Source organism: Aquarana catesbeiana, linkage group LG09, assembly GCF_042186555.1.
Source record: "Aquarana catesbeiana isolate 2022-GZ linkage group LG09, ASM4218655v1, whole genome shotgun sequence".
Classification (NCBI taxonomy): domain Eukaryota; kingdom Metazoa; phylum Chordata; class Amphibia; order Anura; family Ranidae; genus Aquarana; species Aquarana catesbeiana.
The window spans coordinates 64,127,717-64,154,533 of NC_133332.1; the positions used below are offsets into that span (position 1 = coordinate 64,127,717).

The 26,817-nt window shown below is 42.7% G+C and overlaps 1 protein-coding gene across 1 annotated transcript in view; it reads left to right on the top strand.

Moving 5' to 3' along the window:
* The window catches only part of LOC141107738 (olfactomedin-4-like), a 184,135-nt gene extending 166,118 nt beyond the window's left edge, over positions 1-18,017 (top strand). The window contains exons 3-5 of the mRNA XM_073598663.1: positions 10,582-10,794; positions 13,958-14,117; positions 16,856-18,017. Coding sequence (XP_073454764.1) covers positions 10,582-10,794; positions 13,958-14,117; positions 16,856-17,718 — 1,236 coding nt within the window. The 3' untranslated portion in view covers positions 17,719-18,017. The remainder of the gene's footprint in view (positions 1-10,581; positions 10,795-13,957; positions 14,118-16,855) is intronic.
* Positions 18,018-26,817: the final 8,800 nt, after the last annotated feature.

Below are 26,817 nucleotides of genomic sequence, written 5' to 3' on the forward strand. Positions count from 1 at the left end.
ATAAACAAGCAGAGACTCTATAAAATTCTATATCTCTTGTAAAAATTAAAAAAAAAGCTTCCTCCAAGTATTACTCACTCTGTGGCTAAGATAAAAGGCATGACACTGTAGGACTTATTCCATATATTTAATACCAACTTACCCGTACATACCCTCCCTCCAAAAACATCATGGATGACTCAAACTTGTTTTTTGGAGTAAAATGGCCTTACGGCCTTTTATTCAAACGTATAAATTAACATAAATATTATAAATAACCGTCTTATCTTAAACAACTTGTGAAGGTAACTTTTTCAATGAGAAAGATGACTATGACCCTGGTCACTGGTACAACCTCCTTAATAAAACCTGCCAGTCGGAAACCCCTGACACGGCATTATCCCAACATACCCCAGTGACCAAGCATTTTTAACTCCTGCAGGTAACCCTTAAGGCCTGCAGGTACTAACTTCAATCCCCATCCTTCCATATATGGGTACCAGCAAAACCCCCCATCATCAGGATGGGTACCATCAACCAACCCCCCATCCTTGGATGGGTACACATGTTACAACTTGTAACAGAACTTTTCCTATTCAAGGAAAACACAACAACTGCCAACCATCGGGAGGGTGGGTGGGAATCTCGTCCACCACCGCTCTTCGACTGACGTCACTTCCCTTCCTGCATCTCCTCACTTTCCTCCTGCAGCCCCTCCCTTTCTCTAAAAGGAGAACTGTCCCCTAATAATGCGTGCATATGTGCAGTCCAGCACTGTCATGCCGTCCCTGCGCTTAGGGTCCCCCTTTGGCTCCGTGACTCTCTGTATAGAGAGAGGTCATTGCTGCTTGTAGGAAAAGTGTGGTAAAAATACAGTGTGGGAGGCTAGAGCATCAGGGATTTAGAGCAGTGGGTTGCAGTGAGAAGTAGTGCAAACTGCCAAAATGTTACCACTTTCCAAACTCTGAGCTACTACAAACTACTACTTACTACAGTTTCTGGAATGAGTAGCTTGTGCTGTTTGTGCACCTATGCCTTCCTCTCTAGGTACTTTGCTGCCCCAAGGCTCCTACCCGCTGCTAGGTTTAGACCGTGAGTAACATTTTTGGATTTGGAAGTGGCTCAGACTAATTCTGTGTCTATACTGATTATGGCCATATTCCCACTACCGTTGTCAGAGCTTGCCAAAGTTTCTATGCAGCAAAAACAACAAAACATTGGTATACATTATTTTTAGGGATGCTATGAGCTGCTTTTTTGCCACATGATCTTTTTATTCAGTTGCCAGGTGCTTCCCAATCCAATTTGCAAAATTCAGCTTCATTTGCTGCGCTGAATTGCACACTTTTTAAACCTGGTTTGGATTCCTAATGATTACAATAGAACTTCTGCTTTGGAAATTCCATACAGAAGAGGTTTCACAAAGTCATATACAGTATAGCATATTGTAATTTGGTTATTGCTCTTTCATTTACTCTACTGAATAAGTGAGAAGCAATTAGATAAACAAGGTTTTCCTGAATATGGGGACTTTCGTAAATATTAGACAACAATAAAGTACAAAAATAAGAAGGTCTCACAATCTGGCAGGAACATCTTTATAAAAATGTTTGCACATTTCTCTGTTGGGTATGATTTAAAATAACTAGGGGAGGGCTGGACTGTGGCCCCCTGGGCCACTACTATTAAGATATATTGGGCTGATGGTCCTCAGTGGAAATAGTTTACTATCCAGTCAGAGTGGGACCTACACATGCTGGATATTAGATAGCTACTTGCACACTGTTTAGACCTGTGATCACAGCATTTGTCAGAGGGAATTCTACCAACATTGACTTACTTTGCAGCTTTGAGATGTTATGTGACCGAATGCCCAAAAGCGCAAAGGAAGCTTGTAGTGCTTACCCCCAAAGGAACCACTTGATGTTTTGGGTCCTCTGTTCTTCTACCCATGACTCTTCCAAGAACTCTGTACTCTCTAACACACCTGGCTGGGCTAAAGATAATCATTTTATTTATTTCAGGTACTTATATAGTACCATCAATTTACACAGTGCTTTACATATACATTAACATCAGTCTCTGTTCTCAAGGAGCTTACAATCTAAGGTCCCTAACTCACATTCATACATACACATACTAGGCAAATTTACTTACCCACATGTCTTTGGGGTGTGAGAGGAAACCGGAATACCTAGAAAACCGCAGAAGAACAGTGATAACATGCAAACTCTGTGCAGGTAGTGCTGTGGTTGGGATTCAAATCAACAACCCTAGTGCTGCTAGGCAGAAGTTCTAACCACTTAACCACTGTGCTGCCCTAATACAGATGCCTGTGTATTTAAATACCCCCAAACACAGCAACACATATACACTAAAAAAAAGACACAGACCTTTTTAAGTATCAGTCAACTATATTGTAATTGGTGTAAGTAAAAAAGGTATACAAAGATATTTCATAAAGAAATAGTTATACTGAAATGGGTTCAACATAAAAGGTTATAACACAGCAGTTAACAATCAAACATCAGCAAATAGTAATATAGTAGTAGTTAACCCCCCCCCCCCCAAGTCAATACTTTGTAGAACCGCCTTTCACTGCAATTACAGCTGCAAGTCTTTTTGGGCAAGTCTCTACCAGCTTTGCACACCTATAGAGTGACCTTTTTGCCCATTCTTCTTTGCAAAATAGCCGAAGCTCAGATTGGATGGAGAGCGTCTGTGAGCAGCAATTTTCAAGTCTTGCCACAGATTCTCAATTGGATTTAGGTCTGGACTTTGACTGGGCCATTCTAACACATAAATATGCTTTGATCTAAACCATTCCATATTAGCTCTGGCTGTATGTTTAAGGTTGTTGTCCTGCTAGAAGGTGAACCTCCGCCCCAGTCTCAGGTCTTTTGCAGACTCTAACAAGTTTTCTTCTAAGATTGCCCTGTATTTTTGCTCCATCCATCTTCCCATCAACTGACCAGCTTCCCTGTCCCTGCTGAAGAAAAACATCCCCACAACATGATGCTGCCACCACCGTGTTTCACGGTGGGGATGGTGTGTTCAGGGTGATGTGCAGTGTTAGTTTTCCACCACACATAGCATTTTGTTTTTAGGCCAAAAAGTTAAATTTTGGGCTCATCTGACCAGAGCACCTTCTTTCACATGTTTGCTGTGCCCCCCACATGGCTTATTGGAAACTCCTTGTGGCTTTCTTCTAACAATGGCTTTCTTCTTGCCACTCTTCCATAAAGGCCAGATTTGTGGAGTGAACGACTAATAGTTGTCCTGTGGACAGATTCTCCCACCTGAGCTCCCACCTGAGCTCCTCCAGAGTTACCATGGGCCTCTTGGCTGCTTCTCTGATTAATGCTCTCCTTGCCCGGCCTGTCGGTTTAGGTGGACAGCCATGTCTTTGTAGGTTTTCAGTTGTGCCATACTCTTTCCATTTTCAAATGATGGATTGAACAGTGCTCAGTGAGATGTTCAAAGCTTGGGATATTTTTTTTATAACCTAACCCTGCTAAAAACTTCTCCACAACTTTATCCCTGACCTGTCTGCTGTGTTCCTTGGCCTTCATGATGTTGTTTGTTCACTAAGGTTCTCTAACAAACCTCTGGGGGCTTCACAGAACAGATGTATTTATACTGAGATTAAATTACACACAGATGGACTCTAGTTACTAATTAGGTGACTTCTGAAGGCATTTGGTTCCACTATATTTTAGTTAGAGGTATCATAGTAAAGGGGCTGAATACAAATACACTCCATACTTTTCACTTTTAAAAACAATGAAGAATTAACCATAACCTAAGGCATAAGGCAGCTTAGCTAAGGGGGGTGGAGAGGACCTATGGGTGGTTACAGTCAGCAATGCATGCAATGGTGAAGTGTTCCTAGCTGACTAGTAAAGATGTCCCGATCACTGCCTTTGCTGCACTCACATACCTGCCAACTTTAGAACTTGAGAATGAGGGACACTTCAGGGAGGTAGTGATCTGTAGCGCGCTATTCACGCTGTAGCAAAGAGTGGTTGTGGCCAAACTGTTTGTGGGAAGCTTAAGGGGCATGGAAAAAAAACCCAGGCTTCCTTTTATCCATAAAATATGCTTTGATTGTTGTGTCACAGGCAAGAGTCTCACAGACACATATGAACCCTAGTACTGGCATTTAAAAAAAGGAAAAAGGCTTCTATTACATATGGTTGTGCACAAACTGAAAAGAGACAGAGAGCTAACACTTTGTCTGAGCCTACCTTAAAGAAGAACTTCATTAAAATAATCAAGGACAGCTTAGCAACCAGTAATGGTTGAGACAACAGACACTTTGGCGAGAAGTGTATAATGTACAATATTGTGCAGGATTCTGTAAGGCAGAGTGCAGGGGTCAATGGCGTGCAAGGGTCAGGATTGCGTAACACACAGAGTTCTGCAGTCAGTGTCAGGTTTAGGATACATAACAGAGAGTGCAAGAGTCCAGGGTGTGTAATGCAATGTATTCAAGGATCAGGAGTATGTACAGTAACACACAGAGAGCAGAGGTCAGAATTGCGCAGGGGGCAGGAGTGTTATGCTCAGAATGCCGGGGTCTAGAAGTACGTAATGCACAGAATGCAGGCGTCAGCAGGATTATGCACAGAATATAGGGGACAAGAGTGTGTAATGCACGAAATGCAGGGGACGGGAGAGTCTAATGCAGAGAATGCAGGAGACAGGAGTGTGTAATGCATAGTAAGAATCAGGAGTACAAAGCAAAAAGAGTGCAGGTGTCAGGGTTGTGTAATGCAGATTGTAGGGGTCAGGAGATGCAAAGTCCCCCCCCCCCCCGTAAGCAGTACAGGGGGGGACTCCCAAAGCAAATCTTTACCCCCTCCCCAGCACAAATCCCCCCCAATCCCCCCCCCACCTCAGCACAGATCCTCCTCTACCCCCAAACCACTTTTAGGGTAGGAGTGTTGCAGCTCACAAGGTTTTATCTAAAAATCCTCCTTCCCCCAATCAATTCTTCCAGCACAATACCCTCCTCCCAAATCCCCCTCTCAGCACAAATCCTATCCCTTAAATCACTCCCCCCCTATCCAGAACAACCCCCCTCCTCCATCTTGGAACAAATACTCTGCCCCCCTATCCCCTCCAGCACAAATAAACTTACAGCCCCCAAATTTTAACAAAATCCCTGCGAACCACAAATCCTGGCTGGGTCTCAGAACCCAAAACTGAAACAAGTCCTGGCACACTGTTTTTAAATTTGTATCTAAATACCTGTCTTTTTTATATTTTCTATCAATAAAAAAATGTGTGTTTTATTTTTAACGTGTAATTACTGGGTATCGAGATAGTCCATTGGTTCTATTTATATGGGGACATATGGGAAAATTGTCTCCAGCTTCCCTGTATCTGCACATGCTCAGTTGCTCTCTATTTTTAGCCACTGTGCTGAAAATGTAGAGGCCGATCTGATGACAGCTTATAGATTTATTGATTTTTAGGGGCTCTGGGCCTCAGCAAAATGGCAGCCTACAGCAAGAAAAATCAGGGACACTACTGGAGGCAATTTACCAATGATTTTGGTATTATAATTACCGTATTGATCGGCGTATAACACACGGCGGCGTATAACACGCACCCCAAGTTTAGGAGGGAAGTTTAAGGAAAAAAACTTTTAGGAGGGAAGTTTAAGGAAAAAAACTTACATTTTAAATGCCCATCATTTGTAACACTTAACTCTGGCACTGCATCAGTGGGGGTAGTGTGGGACACCTTAAAAGCCTTTCTTAGGGGGTTACTACACCAGCAGGTGGTAAAAATAAAGAACAAGTCAAGGGAACTGGAGGCTAGGGCTAGAAAAGAAGTGATGGAATCAGAAGCACAGTATGTGACAGACCCAACCCCAGAGAGCCATGAAATATGGCTCAAGAGGCAGCAAGAGTATAAAGAAGTAATTCATAGAAAAACCGAGAACAAGAGGCTTTTTCAGAGACAAAATTACTTTGGAGAAGGGGAAAAGACGGGTCATATGCTTGCACTCTTAGTTAAGTCCAACACATCTCCTCCAGCTATCTCCTCAATTAGGACCACATCTGGAGAGATTACATCTGAACCCGCGGCAGTCTTGGAGGCTTTTTCTACATTCTATAGGGACCTGTACAGGTCGCGTCAGCGTTCAGACAGGCGTGACATAGATAGGTTCCTGGAGGGAGTTGACTTACCTGTACTTTCAGAGGTAGAAAGGAGAGAGATGGAGTCCCCTCTGACCTTAGAGGAGCTGCAAAGAGCAGTTGCGGAGCTGTCTGGTAAGAAATCCCCGGGCCCAGATGGGTTACCACTGGAGATTTATAAGCAATATGGAGAGGTCCTGCTCCCGGAGCTCCTAGAGGTGTTGGAGTGGGCGGCAAAGGAGGGTAGGCTGCCCTCTTCAATGACAGAGGCTAATATAGTAGTAATACCGAAGGAAGGTAAGGACCAATCGGAAGTTTCCTCCTACAGGCCCATATCATTATTGTGCTCCGATGTTAAAATCATTGCAAGAGCGCTGGCATCTAGATTAAATAAATGTATTGCAAAACTTGTGCATTTGGACCAATCGGGGTTCATCCCCGGCCGGTCCACTAGCACAAATATCAGAAGGGCGTATTTGAACCTCCAGGTGCCAACAGAAAATACAGGTTCTAGAGCTATCTTGTCCCTCAACACAGCCAAGGCCTTTGATAGCCTTGAGTGGGAGTACCTTTGGTGGTCACTGGAGAGGTTCCGATTTGGCCCGGTATTTATCAGATGGGTGAAATTGCTATACAATCGCCCTATCGCTAGGCTTAAAATAAACAACGGTTACTCAGAGCGTTTTCTGCTTGAGAGGGGGACAAGACAGGGGTGTCCTCTGTCCCCCCTCTTATTCGCTCTAGCTATGGAGCCTTTAGCGGAAGCGGTGAGGGCATCAGCTGAGTTACGGGGATTTCAGAGGAAATGGGGTGAAGAAAGGATAGCGCTATATGCAGATGATGTGTTATTTTTCCTGGGAGATACGGGATCCTCCTTGGAAAAAGTGATGCACATAGTTGAGGAATTTGGCAATTTCTCAGGTTTATCTATTAACTGGGAGAAATCGTCCCTCTTGCAAGTCGACCCATTGGATGACTCTACCTCGGTGGGAATCCCCCAGGTAAAGATTACAGAGAAAATGAAATATCTTGGCATAGTGCTGTCTAAAGACCCTAATTTGTTTATTGAGGAAAATTTAGCCCCTTTACTACTGAAATTCAAGAAGAAATGTGACATTTGGAGCAGATTAGCCCTGTCCCTGGCGGGACGGGCTAATCTGGCCAAAATGATATGGTTGCCGCAGCTGTTGTATTTATTCCACAACTCCCCGACTTGGATTGGAGAGAAATGGTTCCAAAAAATCCAAGCTCTCTTTAGGGAGCTAATAGGGAAAAAAGGACAGGCCAGGATCGCCCTGCAAACGCTGCAGCGCCCTGACACGGAGGGGGGATTGGGCGTTCCTTATCCATTCGGTTATTATTTGGCAGCCCAGCTACAACAGTTGGGGGGATGCGCCAGTGGGGGAGGAGGAAATAATAACGCCAAAAATATGCTACAGGGGAACCCGCATAATTCATTAGTTGAGGCACTAGAGGCAGGCTCACGGCCAGAGGAGATCCCGACACTTAAGATGATTATTAAAGTTTGGCAGACAGTTAGAAAAATCATGGGGTATAATGGAATCTCAGAATATTCACCAATCTGGAATAACAAATATCTACATGTATTACTAACCATAGATAAAAACAAGCTGTGGGAGAGATGCGGGGTGAGTCGGTTGATCCAACTGTATGAGGGGGATACCTTAAAATCATTGGAGGATCTGAGGCAAGAGTATGGGATACCAAATCAAATATTTTACAGCTACCTACAGATTAGACACGCTCTGGGTAAACAGTTTAGTGCTCAGCCGCTCACTTGGAGCAAGATCTCATTACTACAAAAAATAATCAAATCAGACACCACCAAGGGACGTATAGCTGAGATATATGCTCAATTAATGAACAGAATCATCACTCAGGCAGGGCCCTTTGGGAGTAGGGACAGATGGGAGGCAGATGTGGGGCAAATAACAGATGTTCAGTGGAAGAGAATATTAGAACTAGGCCCAGAGACATTGATTTTTCCCTCACAAAAAGCCTCGCACCTGTTACTACTGCATAGAGCTTATTACACCCCTAAGAAATTATATATGTTTGGATGTAGGCCTGATGATGAGTGCCCTAGATGTCGCGATACAGGGGACTTAATACATATGACGTGGAGATGCCCAAAACTGGTTAGATATTGGCATGAGATCTTAGAAATAATTAACACCACATTTAGAGTCAAATTAGAGCCCGAACCTAAAACATGTATTCTGGGTTACATAAGCAAAGAACTAGGCGATAGGAGTACGGTAATATCTGTTGCAAGGTGCTTGTATCAAGCAAGAAAATTAATTGCTCAATCTTGGCAATCAAGAACACCTCCGACCCCGGAAGATTGGGTCAGTACCATCAACTCTTTAGTGTGGAAAGAAAAAACATTCTTCACCAGGTCGGGTAACTATAACAAATTTATAAAGGTATGGAATCCATGGGTACTAGGGATGGTGGGCTCCTCGTCAGTGCTACACTAGTGTTCATGAGTAACTGCTGTCCTAACCAGGAGAGGCGACACAGAATAAATAGTCTCCAGTAGAAACATTTAGAGAGTGTAACAAGAAGGGTAGTATGTTAGGAACTAGGTGTGTAAAAGGTTTGGTTCCTCGAGGGAGGGTGGCGGGGGGGGGGGGGGTATAAAATCCAGAAAAGGAGTATTCTTGCTAATTGGAATCGTAGTATGGTTATATTGTAAATGTTATGTAAATGTTATGTCTTTTTTATATTTTGTACTGCTGCAAATAACTTAAAAAAAAAGAGAAAAAAAATGTCCATCAATGCAGCCTTGCGCAGCGACCATCTGCAGCCTTGCAGTGTCCATCTGCAGCCTTGTCCAGTGTCCATCTGCAGCCTTGTCCAGTGTCCATCTGCAGCCTTGTCCAGTGTCCACCTGCAGCCTTTCCCAGTGTCCATCTGCAGCCTTGTCCAGTGTCCATCTGCAGCCTTGTCCAGTGTCCATCTGCAGCCTTGTCCAGTGTCCACCTGCAGCCTTGTCCAGTGTCCACCTGCAGCCTTGTCCAGTGTCCACCTGCAGCCTTGACCAGTGTCCATCTGCAGCCTTCCCCAGTGTCTGTCTGCAGCCTTGCCCAGTGTCCATCTGCAGCCTTGTCCAGTGTCCACCTGCAGCCTTGTCCAGTGTCCATCTGCAGCCTTGCCCAAAATTGCAACATGCTTGGGTTTTAAATTTGCTGCTGCCGCTGAGATATTCGGCTCCTCTTGCCGCCGACATAGAGCGAGCTGAGCCGAGTGTACTGTGTACTCGGCTACTCGGCTCTGCTCACAGTCACGCCCCCTTCCTACCCCTTGGCCTGGCTCCTATGATGGATACAACACCGGTCCAATGGCGTGACGTAAAGGCTAGGAGGCGGGACTGGGCGTGACTGCGAGCGGAGCCGAGTGGAGCCGAGTACACAGTACACTCGGCTTCGTCAATGTTGGCGGCACTCCTCTTGCCCTCACAGACAGTGGGGGATCGGCGTATAACACGCACCCACGATTTCCTCCTGATTTTAAGGGTAAAAAAGTGCACGTTATACGCCGATAAATACGGTATTAATGTGGAATGTATGTTCCTTGCTAAAGAACATTATTTTGAATCAAGTTGTTATGGGTAAAGTTTCACATTAAAGTTTCCTTCTAGGTCAGAGGTACTCAGTCCTCACTGAAAATAACACAGAAGAGTGATCGTCATCATGGCTGCAGGAAGGTTAACCCGGACTTTACTACCTAAAAAAATTAAATCAACAACTAACCTTTAGCCCTTTGTTCACACCTATGCGCATTAGATGTGCGTTTCCGCACATCTAATGCGCATAGCAGGAGAATGTGACTGGCTCCCTATGGAGCCGGTTCACATATCTCCGGGGCGGCTGCGGTGCGCACTGCTGTGCGTCTTTGGCTGCGTTTCAGGGCCGAATTCAGGCATTGAATCGGCCCTGATTCGTCCCTGAAACGGAGAACAGGGACGCACAGAGCTCCTGTGCGGTCCGCAGCGATTTATAGTGTGAACCCGGGCTGAATGTTACTGTATTGTTGAGACCACAAGAGGACAAATAGGAGCTGCATTCTCCAACTCGCAGACCACATACTAATTCCAGGGATGATGTGTAAAGTGCATCTGCCAAAACCTTTAATTCTGTTGTGGTTAAAGTGAGAAAAGTTTGAAACTGTCAGATTTGTATTCTATGTGTTCTTTTTGGGGAGATTTCCCCTCACTTCCAAACCTTAAAAAAAAATGGCTTCAAATATACTTTAGTTCAAATTTCCCTAATGGGACACAGAAGGCAAAAATCCTGATAGGAGCATTAATTATTTCCTACGTTATCCAAAATGGAAAAAAAAAAAACTTTTGTTTTCAGATATACAGTATGTTCAACAGACTGTAAGATATACTGACAATAATAACTACAGATGTGAATTCTTTGTACAGATCTACATCTATCAGAGCACACTGACTGTGTACATAGAGCAGCTGAAGAACCTGACCAAACGTGTGGAGATCATGGAGAACGGAGGTCTTTCCTATACTGAGCTGGAGTTTGAGCTCATCAAGTTGGAGATCAAAGAGATGGAGATCCTCATAGTGCAGCTGAAAGAGTCATTTAATGGCTCCAGTGTCATCATAGAGACTCTCTACCAGGAGGTAAGACAAAACTTTATATTCTCACAGTAGTGTAAGGACCTTATTTCTTTTCCTAAATTGTGCAGTTCACTAAGAGCAATGCTACCCTAGTACTTAAAGACAACCTGTCTTTGGATCTCTTATTTCAAGAAAAATCCTTCCATGCATTTAACATATTTTATGCATGTTATTTAAAAGCCTTCCTAGTGCAGACATCCAAATGCCCAAGACTGCTGCTGGGTGCAGGGTTGGATGTAATGTCAGCTCAGTTGACACTCTATAGTATTCCCCATTGCTCCTTCCCATAATGATAAAAGGTTACGTCAGGAGGTAAGCAGAGGGATAAAGGAGCTGGGCCAGCACAGAGAATAATCAGACACTCCAGTCCCAGAGAAGGAGAGTGTTATAATGTACAAGGAGGGTGGAGACTGTGCTAAGAACTGACTAGAATTTTTTTGCTAGTAACTTTGGCACATTGCAAGTGAAAAAAAAAAAATGTTGTATACTTAAAACTTTTACGTGCAGTTTTTAAAGAGGAAACTTCACCAATCCCCATGGATTAATGTATATTTCAACCCTTTCTTACAGGGTTCACTGTGTATAGCTTTAATAGCATACTCACCAGCACTCTCTAGCTATACCCCCCCCCTCCAAAGTGATATCACCAGGATCTGCTTCTGTTTGATCTGCAACTGCCATGGTTTTGCACATGTGATCAGTTATGTCACCATTTTCCCTCCTCACACACCAATGTATCCATGGACATGCCCCTCCCTACCTTAAAGAACTTCTCAAACCACAAAACCCAACACGTTCCCTCCGTTCCATTAATCCCAACTTTCTTCATATACCCAGAACTAGACTTAGAACAATGGGAGACAGGGCCTTTTCTGCAGCTGCTCCACGCCTGTGGAATGCCCTACCTGACACCTCGAGGGTTCCTCAATCCACTGACTGTTTTAAAAAAGGTCTTAAGACATTTCTTTTTAGTAAAGCCTTTTGTCATTTTTAGATGTTTCGTTTAATTGTATAAACTGCTAATTTTTCTGTTTCTTTTAACTTGTAGCACTTTGAGATCTTTTGATGAAAAGGGCACTATAAATAAAATTTATTATTATTATTATTATTCATTTTGCCATTTGATGGTTTGACAGTTGAGGTTGAGGACACAGCAAATGTGACAGTTAGCAATCCAGGCATTCCAAGAATGTAACTGTTTTTTAAACCATTAAATCGATGAGTTTAGTTCCGCTTTATGATTTACTGCTGTTCAGGGGCTCTGGGCTTCAGCAAAATGGCAGCCTGCAGCAAGAAGAAACAGGAATAATGCTGGAGGCAATCTACAGCACATTTTGGTAGCATAATTATTCATGTGGAATGTATGTTCCTTGCTAAAGAACATTATTTTCTATCAAGTTGTTATGGGTAAAGTTCCACTTTAAGGGAAAATTCCTGTGGAAGCTGGGCTGGAGAGGGAAAACTTCACTGAAGAATATTGTAGGGTAGCTGGTTGGAAGCTAGCTGGATATAGGCCTTGTGAGTGAGAATTTTTGCTCATAGCTCCAGGAATAGAAGTACTTCTTAAGGGTGGGATACCAGAAGTTGCTGTTCAAGGATTGTAACTATTCTCATCAGGGTCTCAAATATACTGGCTGTCTCCTCTTTATTCAGCATATTCTTGAGGCTGCTACTATAGGGCCCAATACCGAACACAGGGTGGGTAGCCTTTGACCAGGTAGAGGGTTCCAAGTTATATCCAGAAGCTCCTCCAGCTCTACACTTTAATAAAGAAAAATTGAGTGCTAAATACATGAATGAAGAATTTTTCAAATGTTTACTTTATTAATGATTTCTTTAGGTGCAGCTTTTGAGTGTATGTAGAGTGAAACTCTAGCCAAAACGTTTTTAGATAGAGCAGAAAAGGTTTAGATCATCTGTCATCTCTTCATTTCTGTCTGAACTCTTATTGCTAGATAATAAAAAAAAGTGACACATTCATATTAAAGACCAATTGTGGGATAAATGTATGTGCTCATCCAGTGCTGGGTTCTTCACCTTTCTGTCTACGTTTTGAATGGGTCCCTCTTCCAATTGTGATCGTCACTGCCTGCATGACATGGACAATTCCCATTGGCTGGCCAGCAGAGGGTTTTTCTCAGAGTGAGGGGCATGAAGGGAACTTTCTGTCCACGCTGGTGTCTCCATGCTTATTTTCATTTTTATTTTTTTTTTTGAGCATGGCGGTCAGCTTTAGGTGTTGGATGGATTTAGTTTTGGATGGATATAGAAAGATTGAATCCCTTGTTGACTTTATATATTGAAAAAAAACTACAAAGAGAAAACTCGCCCTGCTACAATTCTCCTATCTCAGCGCTGTTGGTATTAGGTATACAACAAAACAATGATTGCAATCTGTTTAATATTAATTTGTCAAAGATTGAGATGTCTCTCAGCAGCCACTTACTACAAAATCAGATGAAAACAAAAAGATGTGTGAATAATAACACTGATTGGAAACTAGTGACACATCAAAGCGGCGCTATCCCTAATCAGAAATAAAGACTGATAAATGGAAAAATGTCCGCACTGGAGAACTTGTGCGCAGTCAGATATATTGAAAATCAAATATGGAGTCTTCAGCTGGATGTATAGAGTGTGCATGACAGATTGGATGGGTGCACCATTCACCAAACGTATCATCCAATCTGTCACGCACACTCTCTATACATCCAGCTGAAGACTCCATATTTAATTTCCAATATATCTGACTGCGCACAAGTTCTCCAGTGCGGACTGACAGCAGAGACATTTTTCCATTTATCAGTCTTTATCTCTGATTAAGGATAGCGCCACTTTGATGTGTCACTAGTTTCCAATCAGTGTTATTATTCACACATCTTTTTGTTTTCATCTGACTTTATATATTATAAGTGGGCACTGGCAGTAACATCTTCCACCTCAGTAATACCAGGGGGTCACTGTCACCATTTAGTAAGTGTCAGTCATTAGATGATCTTCCTATGAATGATGTAATCTACCAAATGCAACTCCACTCTTACAAGAGAGACTTTTCCACCAATGACCTTTTTGAAAAAGGTAGGATCACGATCAATCTAAAAGTAGTTGCAAGTAAAATGTTCAGTTTTAGAATTTCTCTACCAGTATGTTTCTATTTTCTTTGTAGATCCGTAATATTTCCATCATAGTGAATCAGTTGGAAATCTATGATAAGAACAACGTGCTAGTGATCAGACGGGAGATTGAGGCTCTGAAGAAACGCCTGGAGGATTGTGAGAAGAACCATACAAAACCAGAGTATCCTTCCCTTCCTTCACCAGATATTGGTAGGTTAGAGTAAAGACTGAATTTCACTGGACAAATGTTACATTTTCAAGTGTATAACAATATACAGCAGCCATACCATAGGCCCTTGTCTACTTGCTTTCTTTGTATTGCCAATGTATTGCTGTTTTGTCTTTTACACAACCGTTTCTCTTCTTTGTGTGATCCTTTGCTTCCATCCAAACCCACTCTAATCCCTCTTACGTTTTGTCCATATCCAGCCATGTCCGCTTTGCATTTTGGTCATTCTAATCCACCTCTCCATGCCCCCTCTCCTCTGGTCATTCTCCTCCACTTTCACTCCTTGTCTAGTCTCCTCAACCTTTATCTATGGATACTCTCCTGACATTCTTCTTCACTTTCATCTATGCTTACTCTCTTCGCCCTGTGATTATTCTCCTTCAGTTTTTACTTCCATCTGTGCACATTTTGCTTCTCTTGTGATTAGTCTTTTCCACTACCATCTATATGCATTCTGCTTCTCCCTTGATTATTCTCCTCCATAGATGCATAAATAAGTGCACAAAAAAACAACTTCTGCCTTGAGGTTGGTTAGATCATGCTTGTACTGTATATCTGACAATCTATGTCCTTAGTCCATGCATGGCAAAGCAACAGGTTTACGTAAAAAAATGTGTAAAAGTAAATATACCAAAGTAGCCAGACTAACCCACTGCCACCACTTATGGTAAAATTCCAAGATGTATAAAATTATAGCAGCTACTATAAACAGAGAAATATAAAATACAATATGCTAATTAAAACCAGCATTAGCAGCGCTTCAAAGTTCAAATAAACATAAAGTCCAGTAATCAAGTAAATCTGTATAATCAAAATCGATCAAAACAGTTCATCCATGTGTGTCCCAAAATGGCATAAATCCTTATTAATCGACCGTCACCATACCTTGTGTGCTATCCCCCTATGGTAATGGACTCACCGGATAAAAGAAAGATAAATGCCTATCTTTATCAACAATTCCTGAAGCTCCAAGGTCCGTGCTTTCATCTATATGTCACTCATGACAAAATATACATATACATAGCGTAATTCCGTAAATAAAGTGTATTCATTAAATACCCACCCCTCTCTACAAGATGCACTTACAAAAAAGATTCATTCAAAAGGCATTCAGGACATTTAAACAGTCCGTATTGTGAGCAGTTAGAACACTCACCGCCAGATGAGTTCTCACAGAGCGGCGTACCCGGGTTGAGTTCAACGCTGATCGACAGACTGGATGGCTGCGCAGTCACGCACTGACGCATTTCATCATCACTTCATCAGAGGGCCTTTGAACTTTGAAGCGCTGCTAATGCTGGTTTTAATTGGCATATTGTATTTAAGGTTTACGTAAATGTCCCTCTCCAACAGTATGAACTTACCTTCCTGTTGCTGTCTCACAGCTTCAGTCAGCCATTGGGAACTAGGAAAGACAACTTTGTATGTACTCTAAGCAGATCTCCAGTCAGAGCTTACACAAGGTTGATTGTCTCCCCTTTCCCATGTCACAACGCTAGGTCAATCATCAGGCATCATCATTGTAACATGAGAGGAAGAGGAGTAAGTACCACACTTCTGTGTACCCAGAAATAACAGGTGTGACGCATAATCTCTGCTTCACCCTACAGAGAGATTTTCCAGTTTGTGGGACAACAATCTAAGTACCAGCAGATTAAGAGTGACCAACGCTGGGACAGGTCAACCGAGCAATTAGCCCTTTACACATACACACAGTAGTTGCCACCACATTTTAATAGAAACATGCACTGTTTACTCTCACCATCTACAGTTGTGATTCTGACCTTTCCAAAATGTATGTATCACTTGCTGCCATGCCCAGACAGGACTGTAACAGAGCTTACACTACGATAGCTTCTTCAGAGATGCATATTTCCTACATTTCTAGCTAAAGCATTCAGATACTCAGCTTAAATTTTTTTAAATATCATTAAATTAAAAGAAAGGAAAAACCATGTAAGAAGTACGATTTTTAATTTGAAAACATATTGTCTGGGAAGATTAAATGTTGACTGGGTCATCAATTGTTTTATTAGTAACAGTTGAGTCCCAGTCATACATAATATATGTTCTTTTATTAATTTTAAATAAAATATTTTTTCTTATGTTTGTGAACAGCCGTGATGAAGATTCTGTGTTTTTTTTATTGTGTGGGAAAAAGATGTACTGGAGATCTACTGTATTTTTTGATGTTTCAGTGCAGTCTCCTTTGTAGCCACAAGATGGCGATTTTGGGCAGTATTTTATATGTCTGAGGTAATTTTATTATATTGGGAATGATTTGGATATAAAACATATTGGTAGGTCTTGCAAGGGTCCATTTGAGTTTGAGGCTGAGATCTTCCACTTGAAAAGCTTTTTCAAAAGAAATTTGAAAAGTCTTTCCTTTTCCCCAAAACAACATGTGGAACCATACAAAAACGATGGATGACTCATAATAGCATTAATTTATTCTCCCTTTTCGCCCACCGCCATCACAGTTCATAGCCAACCAAGATAATCCATAAATAGAATATGTTTGTATTTTATCAGAATGATTTACCTACAGATACTGTAAGCCATGGAAACCACACTTTATCAAATGTACCTGCTAATGCTTGACATACCAAAGTGTTCTTAGCAAAGCTCTGGCTGGCCCAGATGTTGTAGTTTGCTGCATTTACATTTAGTTTTTTTAGTTTTTTTATAAACATTTATATTCATCTGTTCCTTTTTGCAGGTTCTTGTGAACATGGCCAAATCATTAACATCAGCAAACCATTTGTAGTCCAAGTGAACTGGGCAGGATCCAGTTATTTGTATGGAGGATGGGGGAGAGATTCACTACTAGGAGCTGATCAAAATGTCCAGTGGGTGGCTCTTCTAAGAACTGATGGAAGGACGATGGATAATCTGCGCATCTACCATTCATATAATGATCTCACAATCTACAAACACGCCACAGAGAGGACTCTTTATAGAAATGACTACAGTAATTGTGGTCAAGGTGGTGGAATTATCTTGTACAACAACATGTTTTACTATAACTGCTATAACACCTTGAACATCTGTAAATTTGACTGGTTACCCGCTGTGCCTACCCGAGTGGCTCTCCCTGGTGCCACATACACAAACCGGTTCTCCTACTCACACACTGCTTGGCAGGACATTGACTTAGCTGCTGATGAAGAGGGTCTTTGGGTCATTTATGCAACTGAGGCGAATGCTGGAAATATTGTTATCAGCAAACTTAATGACACTAGTCTTGCAGTACTGCAGACCTGGAACACCAACCAGTTCAAACATGGAGTCAGCAATGCTTTCATGGTGTGCGGGGTCTTGTATGCCACTCGAGCCATCAGCACAAAGCAAGAGGAGATCTTCTACATGTATGATACCAAAACTAATGAGGAAGGGAAATTGAGTGTCATTTTTGATAAGATGAAGGAGAAAGTGCAAAGTCTATCCTACAATCCTAATGATCACAGGCTCTACATGTATAATGATGCCTTCCTGATCTATTATGACCTCTCTTTCACTTTACTATCCAAACCCAAATCTAAAATTATACATTCCAAAATAAACCCGATCCAAATCAAATAGATCAACCAACATAAAATGAATACAAGCTTTTCCATGTTATGTTATATGTGTCAGATTATGATATCCATTTTCATTAACTATGACCACCCAAAAAAAGGTACCAATGCGTGAAGATTTCCAGATTCTGACAGTCTGGTTAAAACTAAAATATATGGGAATGCTTGTTGATTCACACTGATAATTATACTGAGGAATGCTTCATTTTTGTAATAATCGGAATCAAAGGCATGGAGTGATATTTGTAGTCTATGTAATTTCTTAATAAATCACAGCAAATAAATAAACACTTGAGCATGGTCTATGGTTTGAGTGAATTATTGTTTTGCCTTCCTTTTGATTATATATGCTGCCTCAAAAAGGCATGCATTAAAAAGGGGATCAATTCCAGAGATAAAACGATAATTATCCTGCTCTACAAGACTCTGGTCCGGCCGCACCTAGAGTATGCTGTCCAGTTCTGGGCACCAGTCCTCAGGAAGGATGTACTGAAAATGGAGCGAGTACAAAGAAAGGCACCTAAGCTAATAAAGGGTCTGGAGGATATTAATTATGAGGAAAGGTTGTGAACACTGAACTTATTCACTCTGGAGAAGAGACGCTTGAGAGGGGATATGATTTCAATTTATAAATACCGTACTGGTGACCCCACAATAAGGATAAAACTTTTTCGCGGAAGGGAGTTTAACAAGACTCGTGGCCACTCATTAAAATTAGAACAAAAAGAGGTTTACCTTAAACTATGTCGAGGGTTCTTTACTGTAAGAGCGGCAAGGATGTGGAATTCCCTTCCACAGGTGGTGGTTTCAGCGGGGGGGCATCGATAGTTTAAAAAAACTATTAGATAAGCACCTGGACCACAACATACAGGGATATACAATGTAATACTGACATACACACATAGGTTGGACTTGGTGGACTTGTGTCTTTTTTCAACCTCACCTACTATGTAACTATGTAACTATGTAAACTAAGCTGTTCATCAAAACGCCCAGCTGACTGATGACGTCATTCTCCTTCTAACTAACCCAACATCCTCACTACAATAGGCACACCAGATCCTTACACAATTCAGCACTGTATCCTATTATAAAGTCAAATTTTGTAGGTCCCTAATCTTGGATTCAGGAGTCCCTCCCAAGGTTAAACAACACCTGCAAAACCATCTGCCCTTCACCTGGAGCTCCCATGGTATTCCTTACCTAGGAATTATCCTCACATTAGCAGCATCCCTAGCCCAGGCCAACTTATCACTCCTTATCAACAAAATTAAAAAACAACTTCAACAAACGGCACAATGCAAGCTTACTTGGGTTGGCAGACTCGCGGCTTTAGAGTGCTCCCCATCCTCATCCCGACACCCTATCCTAAAACCCTCTCGAGTCTTATGCCCCGTACACACGGTCGGATTTTCCGATGGAAAATGTCCGATCGGAGCGTGTTGTCGGAAATTCCAACCGTGTGTGGGCTCCATCGGACATTTTCCATCGGATTTTCCGACACACAAAGTTGGAGAGCAGGAGATAAAATTTTCCGACAACAAAATCCGTTGTCGGAAATTCCTATCGTGTGTACACAAATCCGACGGACAAAGTGCCACGCATGCTCAGAATAAATAAAGAGATGAAAGCTATTGGCCACTGCCCCGTTTATAGTCCCGACGTACGTGTTTTACGTCACCGCGTATAGAACGATCGGATTTTCCGACAACTTTGTGTGACCGTGTGTATGCAAGACAAGTTTGAGCCAACATCCGTCGGAAAAAATCCTAGGATTTTGTTGTCGGAATGTCCGAACAAAGTCCGATCGTGTGTACGGGGCATTCCACATACCTTTATCTGGAAAGGCAAAAAACCAAGATGCGCAAACACAAAACTGATTAAACAAAGAGCCACTGGAGGCAGGGACTGGTAAACATCCAAAACGAAACAAAATATTACAGCTCACACATGCAAAAATTACATTTACCTCCTGCAAGCCTATTTAAAACACCTGAACATTTTCAAAAAATATGAGGATTTAATCACACCATATGGCTGGGTCCTATGCTATCCATAGAATAGAAGATCCTGCTTCTCTAAACCAGTGTTTCTCAACTCCAGTCCCCAAGGCGCCCCCAACAGGTGAAGTTTCCAGGATTTCCCTCGGATGAAACGGCTGTGGTAATTACCATATTTATCGGTGTATAACATGCACAGGCGTATAACACGCACCTTCATTTTTAGAGGGAAGTTTCAGGAAAACTTACATTTTAAATAAAGAACTTTTAAGCAAAATTAGGGTCACAGCTCATCAATGCAGCCTCCCCAGTGCCCATCTGCAGCCACTAAATTGCCCAACAATGCACCCTGCTCAGTGCCCATCTGCAGCCATTAAATTGGCCAAAAATGGAGCCTGCTCAGTGCCCATCTGCATACCTCCCAACTTTCTGAGATGGGAATGAGGGACACCTATTAGCAAAAGTATGTAGGCATAGGACACGCCCCCTGCCACGCCTCCCTTAAAGGAGAATTGTACAGAAAAAATGATTGGTTAAACCCTCAAGTGCTTTTTTACCACTACTATTCCTTTATACTGGCCTTTGGAATTTACAAATGCAGCAATTTAGAAATTGAATGAAAGGTTTAGCACGGGGAAACACTTTTTGAAAGGTAAATAGTGCATTTTATATACAACTATATAGACAAGACAAAATGAGGGACAAATGAGGAGAAAAGAGGGACAGAGGGACATTGTTCTGAATGAGGGACAGTCCCTCGAAATCAGGGACAGTTGGGAGCTATGCATCTGCAGCCATTAAATTGCCCAAAAATGCAGCCTGCTCAGTGCCCATCTGCAGCCATTAAATTGCCCAACAATGCAGCCTGTTCAGTGCCCATCTGCAGCCTCACCTTTCCCATCATTGCAGCCTCGCCAGTGTTGGATTACACAGTGTTGGATTATCCCTGCTGTCTCTGAGGGAAGAGGAGGAACGAGCGCCGCTGAATTACACAGAGCCGCCATCTCCTGTGTACCCGGCGCTCCGTCACTCACAGCCACGCCTCCTGGCCCTGTTCATATGATAGACAGAACAGTAGCCCAATGCAGGGTCAGGAGGCGTGCCTGTGCGTGATGGGGCACCGGGTACACAGGAGATCGCGGCTCTATGTACAGTGGGGGCGGAAAGTATTCAGACCCCCTTAAATTTTTCACTCTTTCTTATATTGCAGCCATTTGCTAAAATAATTTAAGTTCATTTTTTTCCTCATTAATGTACACACAGCAACCCATATTGACAGAAAAAACACAGAATTGTTGACATTTTTGCACATTTATTAAATAAGAAAAACTGAAATATCACACGGTCCTAAGTATTCAGACCCTTTGCTGTGACACTCATATATTTAACTCAGGTGCTATCCATTTCTTCTGATCATCCTTGAGATGGTTCTACACCTTCATTTGAGTCCAGCTGTGTTTGATTATACTGATTGGACTTGATTAAGAAAGCCACACACCTGTCTATATAAGACCTTAGAGCTCACAGTGCATGTCAGAGCAAATGAGAATCATGAGGTCAAAGGAACTTCCTGAAGAGCTCAGAGACAGAATTGTGGCAAGGCACAGATCTGGCCAAGGTTACAAAAAAATTTCTGCTGCACTTAAGGTTCCAAAGAGCACAGTGGCCTCCATAATCCTTAAATGGAAGACGTTTGGGACGACCAGAACCCTTCCTAGAGCTGGCCGTCCGGCCAAACTGAGCTATCGGGGGAAAAGAGCCTTGGTGAGAGAGGTAAAGAAGAACCTAAAGATCACTGTGGCTGAGCTCCAGAGATGCAGTCGGGAGATGGGAGAAAGTTGTAGAAAGTCAACCATCACTGCAGCCCTCCACCAGTCAGGGCTTTATGGCAGAGTGGCCCGACAAAAGCCTCTCCTCAGTGCAAGACACATGAAAGCCCACATGGAGTTTGCTAAAAAACACCTGAAGGACTCCAAAATGGTGAGAAATAAGATTCTCGGGTCTGATGAGACCAAGATAGGACTTTTTGGCCTTAATTCTAAGTGATATGTGTGGAGAAAACCAGGCACTGCTCATAACCTGTCCAATACAGTCCCAGCAGTGAGGTATGCTGGTGGCAGCATCATGCTGTGGGGGTGTTTTTCAGCTGCAGGGACAGGACAACTGGATGCAATCGAGGGAAAGATTAATGTGGCCAAGTACAGGGATATCCTGGATGAAAACCTTCTTCAGAGTGCTCAGGACCTCAGGGTCGAAGGTTTACCTTCCAACAAGACAATGACCCTAAGCAATAACGAAGGAGTGGCTTCACAACAACTCCGTGACTGTTCTTGAATGGCCCAGCCAGAGCCCTGACTTAAACCCAATTGAGCATCTCTGGAGAAACCTAAAAATGGCTGTCCACCAACGTTTACCATTCAACCTGACAGAACTGGAGAGGATCTGCAAGGAGGAATGGCAGAGGATCCCCAAATCCAGGTGTGAAAAACTTGTTGCATCTTTCCCAAAAAGACTCATGGCTGTATTAGATCAAAAGGGTGCTTCTACTAAATACTGAGCAAAGGATCTGAATACTTAGGAACATGTGATATTTCCTGTTTTCTTTTTTAATAAATCTTCAAAAATGTCAAAGATTCTGTGTTTTCTGTCAATATGGGGTGCTGTGTGTACATTAATGAGGAACAAAATTAACTTAAATGATTTTAGCAAATGGCTGCAATATAACAAAGAGTGAAAAATTTAAGGGGGTCTGAATACTTTCCGTTCCCACTGTAATTCAGCGGCGCTCGCTCCTCTTCCCTCAGAGACAGCAGGAATCGGCGTATAACACGAACACACGATTTCCCTGGGAGGGAAAGTGCGTGTTATACACCGATAAATATGGTACTAAGGCAGTGAAACTGAGGACTGGAGTTGAGAAACACTGCTCTAAACCATGGGAGAAACATACAATTTTCCGATGGAAAAATTGCGATCGGATTGTGTTGTCGGAAATTCCGATTGTGTGTGGGCTCCATCGGACTTTTTTTGTCGGAATTTCCGACACACAAAGTTTGAGAGCAGGCTATAAAATTTTCCGACAACAAAATCCAATCTCTTAAATTCCGATCGTGTGTACACAAATCCGACGCACAAATTGTCACGCATGCTCAGAATAAATTAAGAGACGAAAGCTATTGGCTACTGCCCCGTTTATAGTCCTGACGTACGTGTTTTAAGTCACCGTGTTCAGAATGATCATATTTTCCGACAACTTTGTGCGACCATGTGTATGCAAGACAAGTTTGAGCCAACACCCGTCTGAAAAAATCCATGGATTTTGTTGTCGGAATGTCCGATCAATGTCCGATCGTGTGTACAGGGCATAAGACTGTTTTGTCAAATGATCTTAGAGTTTTGAGAATGTCATTTCTGTTTCAAGAAATGAGCCAAAACAATGGAGAAAAACTGTAAATAACCTTGCAGGAGGTAAATGTCATTTTTGCGTGTGTGTGTGTGCTGTAATATTTTGTTCTGTTTGTATGGTATTATGGCTGCACCATCTTTAATGCATCTTTTAGGGTGTGCCCCCCAAATCTTTGTTTGGTTGGTAAACATCCAAGACTGCCATTGGACAACCCTATTGGACCAACTTAAACACTGGTTTAAAAATAGGGAAGACCCACTATGGCTGGACATTGAGACAGCCCTATTGCCCACGCTAGACCTCACCTCACTGCTACTATGCAATTTATGGAAGTCATGGGACATGTCTACCCTTCCTCCTACTATAATAGCATCACTGTGTGCTTGACCCTAGAATCCATGATTCCGTTTTTGAATACGAAACCACTTCACATGCGAGGTCTAAACAAGGTACAAAACTTCGATAACAACTCCAAGCTTAAATCATGGGAATATTTGAAAGAAGAATACAACCTTCCTAGCAATATACAATACACATTATACACTTTCTGTCCAAACACCCCTTATCCTACTCTACAAATGCTCATTATTGCCTAGAGCAGTGGTTCTCAACCCTACTAGTGCCGTGACCCCTTGATAAAATTTCCCAAGCTGTGGGGACCCCTAACAGTAAAATTATTTTCATAGCGTGGGTTGTCAGCCTCCAAGAAAAATAATTTGTGCCCCAAACCCACGGACATTTACCTGAGTCCCTTCTACTCGTACAGTATTAAAACCCCTTATGGTATATTTTAGGATGTACCACTCCTTCTCTTTTGTTATCCTTTCTTTCCCTTTTATTTCTCTCTATCCTAATTTCTTGTTTTTATTCCCCCATTCCTCTTTTGCCATCTTTCTTGTTCTTTCACTTATTCTTTCTCTCCCTTTTTCTTTGTTCCTCCCCCTCTTTTCCTCTCCCTTCCGTGTATTCTCTATTTTTATTCCTTCTCTTACTCCTTAGTAGGGGGGTGGATGGGATGAGTGGCAGTGCTGGTGGGGGGTGGAATGACTGGCAGTGCTGGGGGAGTTCTGATCAGGCAACTTAGGTCATCTGCAGAACTGTAATGGGGACTTTTAATGACTACTATAATCACAGGTAGTGTTAGTCACTGTGTCTCAGACTTTGTGGTGTCTCGCAGCAGTGACACCTATGCCGAAATCAGGAGATGGGGTCTCCTCCAGCCCGTCCCACTTCACATTCCTCACCAGTCAGCTGACCTCTAGTCTCTGCCCCCAGTCAAGCCGTGAACTGAATGGGTGGCGGCGAAGAGGCTGAGTGGGCAGCTGCGGGTTCCAGGGACAGCCCTGCTGGGCGGCTGCGAAATAGCTGGGAGAGTGTGCGGGCTTCAGGAACAGCCCAGGATTCGTGACCCCTGGAAAATCCTCATTCGACCCCCGAGGGGGTCCCGACCCCCAGGTTGAGAACCACTGGCCTAGAGCTTCTTCACCTCACAAACACCACCAAATAAAGGCATCTCTGTGTTTTACAACCTCTTACACGACAAAGTTTCATTCCTAAACCCCCCCCCCCCCCCCCCCCCCCCCATGCAAAAGTGGGAAAAAGAACTTAATTCATATTCCTCGAAGCACTGGCAAATGGCTTTCAAGTTGGTCCACAGATTCTCACGCTGTACCAACCACTGGGAAATGATGTTAAAAATAACACACAGGTGGTATTACACACCTCTCAGTCTAGCAAAGTTCTTCCCAAACACGTTCCACAACTGTTGGCGCAACTGTGGAAAAATAGGGAGTGTATTACATATTCTCTGTGAATGTCCTAGCCTAACTAGCTTCTGGAGGCAAGTATTCTGCCTTGTATCCTCGATAACAGGAATTCTCACTTCCAAGTACTTGGGTTGTGAGAATCCGAATCCTCACTCCTCCAGACCAGGGACTAACTATCCTCAATATAGAAACAGACAGATACCCATACTCCCTAAGACCGTTGGTGACTCATACTCTATTAGCAGCACAGAACACTATTGTTAAGAAATGGAAATCCCAAGATTCCCCAAATCTATCATAGGTTATTAGCACTGTTCTTAATTACACTTACGAACGTCTACTGGCGATCAACTCACTTAAAGCGGATCTTCAGTAATTTTTCAACTTTCCATCTATTAAATCTTCTGCCCTTGTTGTTTAAACTTTGGATAGTAAAACACTTTTTTTTGCCAGTAAATACCTTATACAGCCCACTTCCTGTTTCTTGTCTGGTAAAAAGCCTAGGCTTATGACATCATGCACAGCTCTCTCATGAGAGTTTGCCAGGAAGACAGGGGGGATGAGTCATAAGAGGGCCAATGAAAACTGCAGGGCTGCAGAGCTGGAGGTGTGCCTCTGTGTATCTGTGTAAATCCAGGAAGTGAACAGGCAGCAGCTTCAGCTGCCCACAGTTAAAATGGCTGCAGCCAGACTCAGTGGAGGGAGATTTCTGCAGCATATTTGGCAAGTATAGAATCACAGTATATATAAAAGAATATGCAAAGTGGTTGGAGGGAAGCTTCAGAATGGCAAAGATGTTTTTATTACAAATTATGTGAGCAGACTGCAGTTCCTCTTTAATTACACTAAATTTGACCAATCTTAGTCAACTTGGACTGATAAATATTTATCTAAGGTTTGAACCATTGTTGAATTGTATTTACCTTGTATTGATCTAAATACTTTGTGTACATGTTGCTAATGTACATTTCCTGTGTACCAACTTCTGTCATATTTGTTAACGTAATAAAAAATGTATTATTAAAAAAAAAAAACTACCAACTGACCTGAAACTGGGCATCAATGTGGAACTTCAGATAAAAGCTTTTTCTATTGTATAAAAAGTGGAGAAACATTGGAACCTCTGTCAGGTTACTATTGCTGTCTCTGTTCTCATTAGGTAGATTACCCCTTATTTCCTGACTCCAAAGTGAAGAGAAATTCCACCTTTATTGTTAGACATCTTAACGATTGTACCCATTGAGTTTCTTTCTACTTAGATTCTGGGGACAGTTTTTAGATTTAACTTCACTTTCTGTGCCAGTGACAGATGTATCACCCTGGAGTTTAGTCAGGGAGCTCCTCACAAATTTACTTGCCAAGAGTAGTTATCTTGGTCAATTGATAGGAATCTATTGATTTCTCCCTAAGCTTGGCCTTGTTGCACTTTTCTCTTCTACCGCTAGGTGGCCGGGTACTTGGTGGTACTAGATACGAGAAGGGCAACCCAAGGTCAGATTAAGGGTATGTGGGTGTCCCAGCCAATGGGCAGGGGTTTTCTTTAATCCCTTGGCCAGCTGGGAGAGCCTATATATTCGGGCGAGGTCAGGTAATCTCTGTTCTGTGCCACCCGGACTGCCATCTGGGTGGATGTGTGCCGACTGCCCCGGGCTGCTAGGCCGGAGATTGGGCCTATCCCGGGGCATCTGACTGCCAGGCTGTGTGAGGGCCTATCCAGAAGTAAGAGGGCAGCGTAGGGTTGGGACTGTGGCTTGCAGTCCAATCAAAAGCGACGGTTCTGCCGACCGGGGAACCGGTCAGTGGTGGAGGTAGAAGGGAAGCTGTCACCATTAAGGGACCAATTGCGTTTTCCAGGGACCACAGTGAGTAACTGAATTTTCCCTGTTTATTTTATTTAGAGCTACCGGACTCCAGTACCATCTGATCAGAAT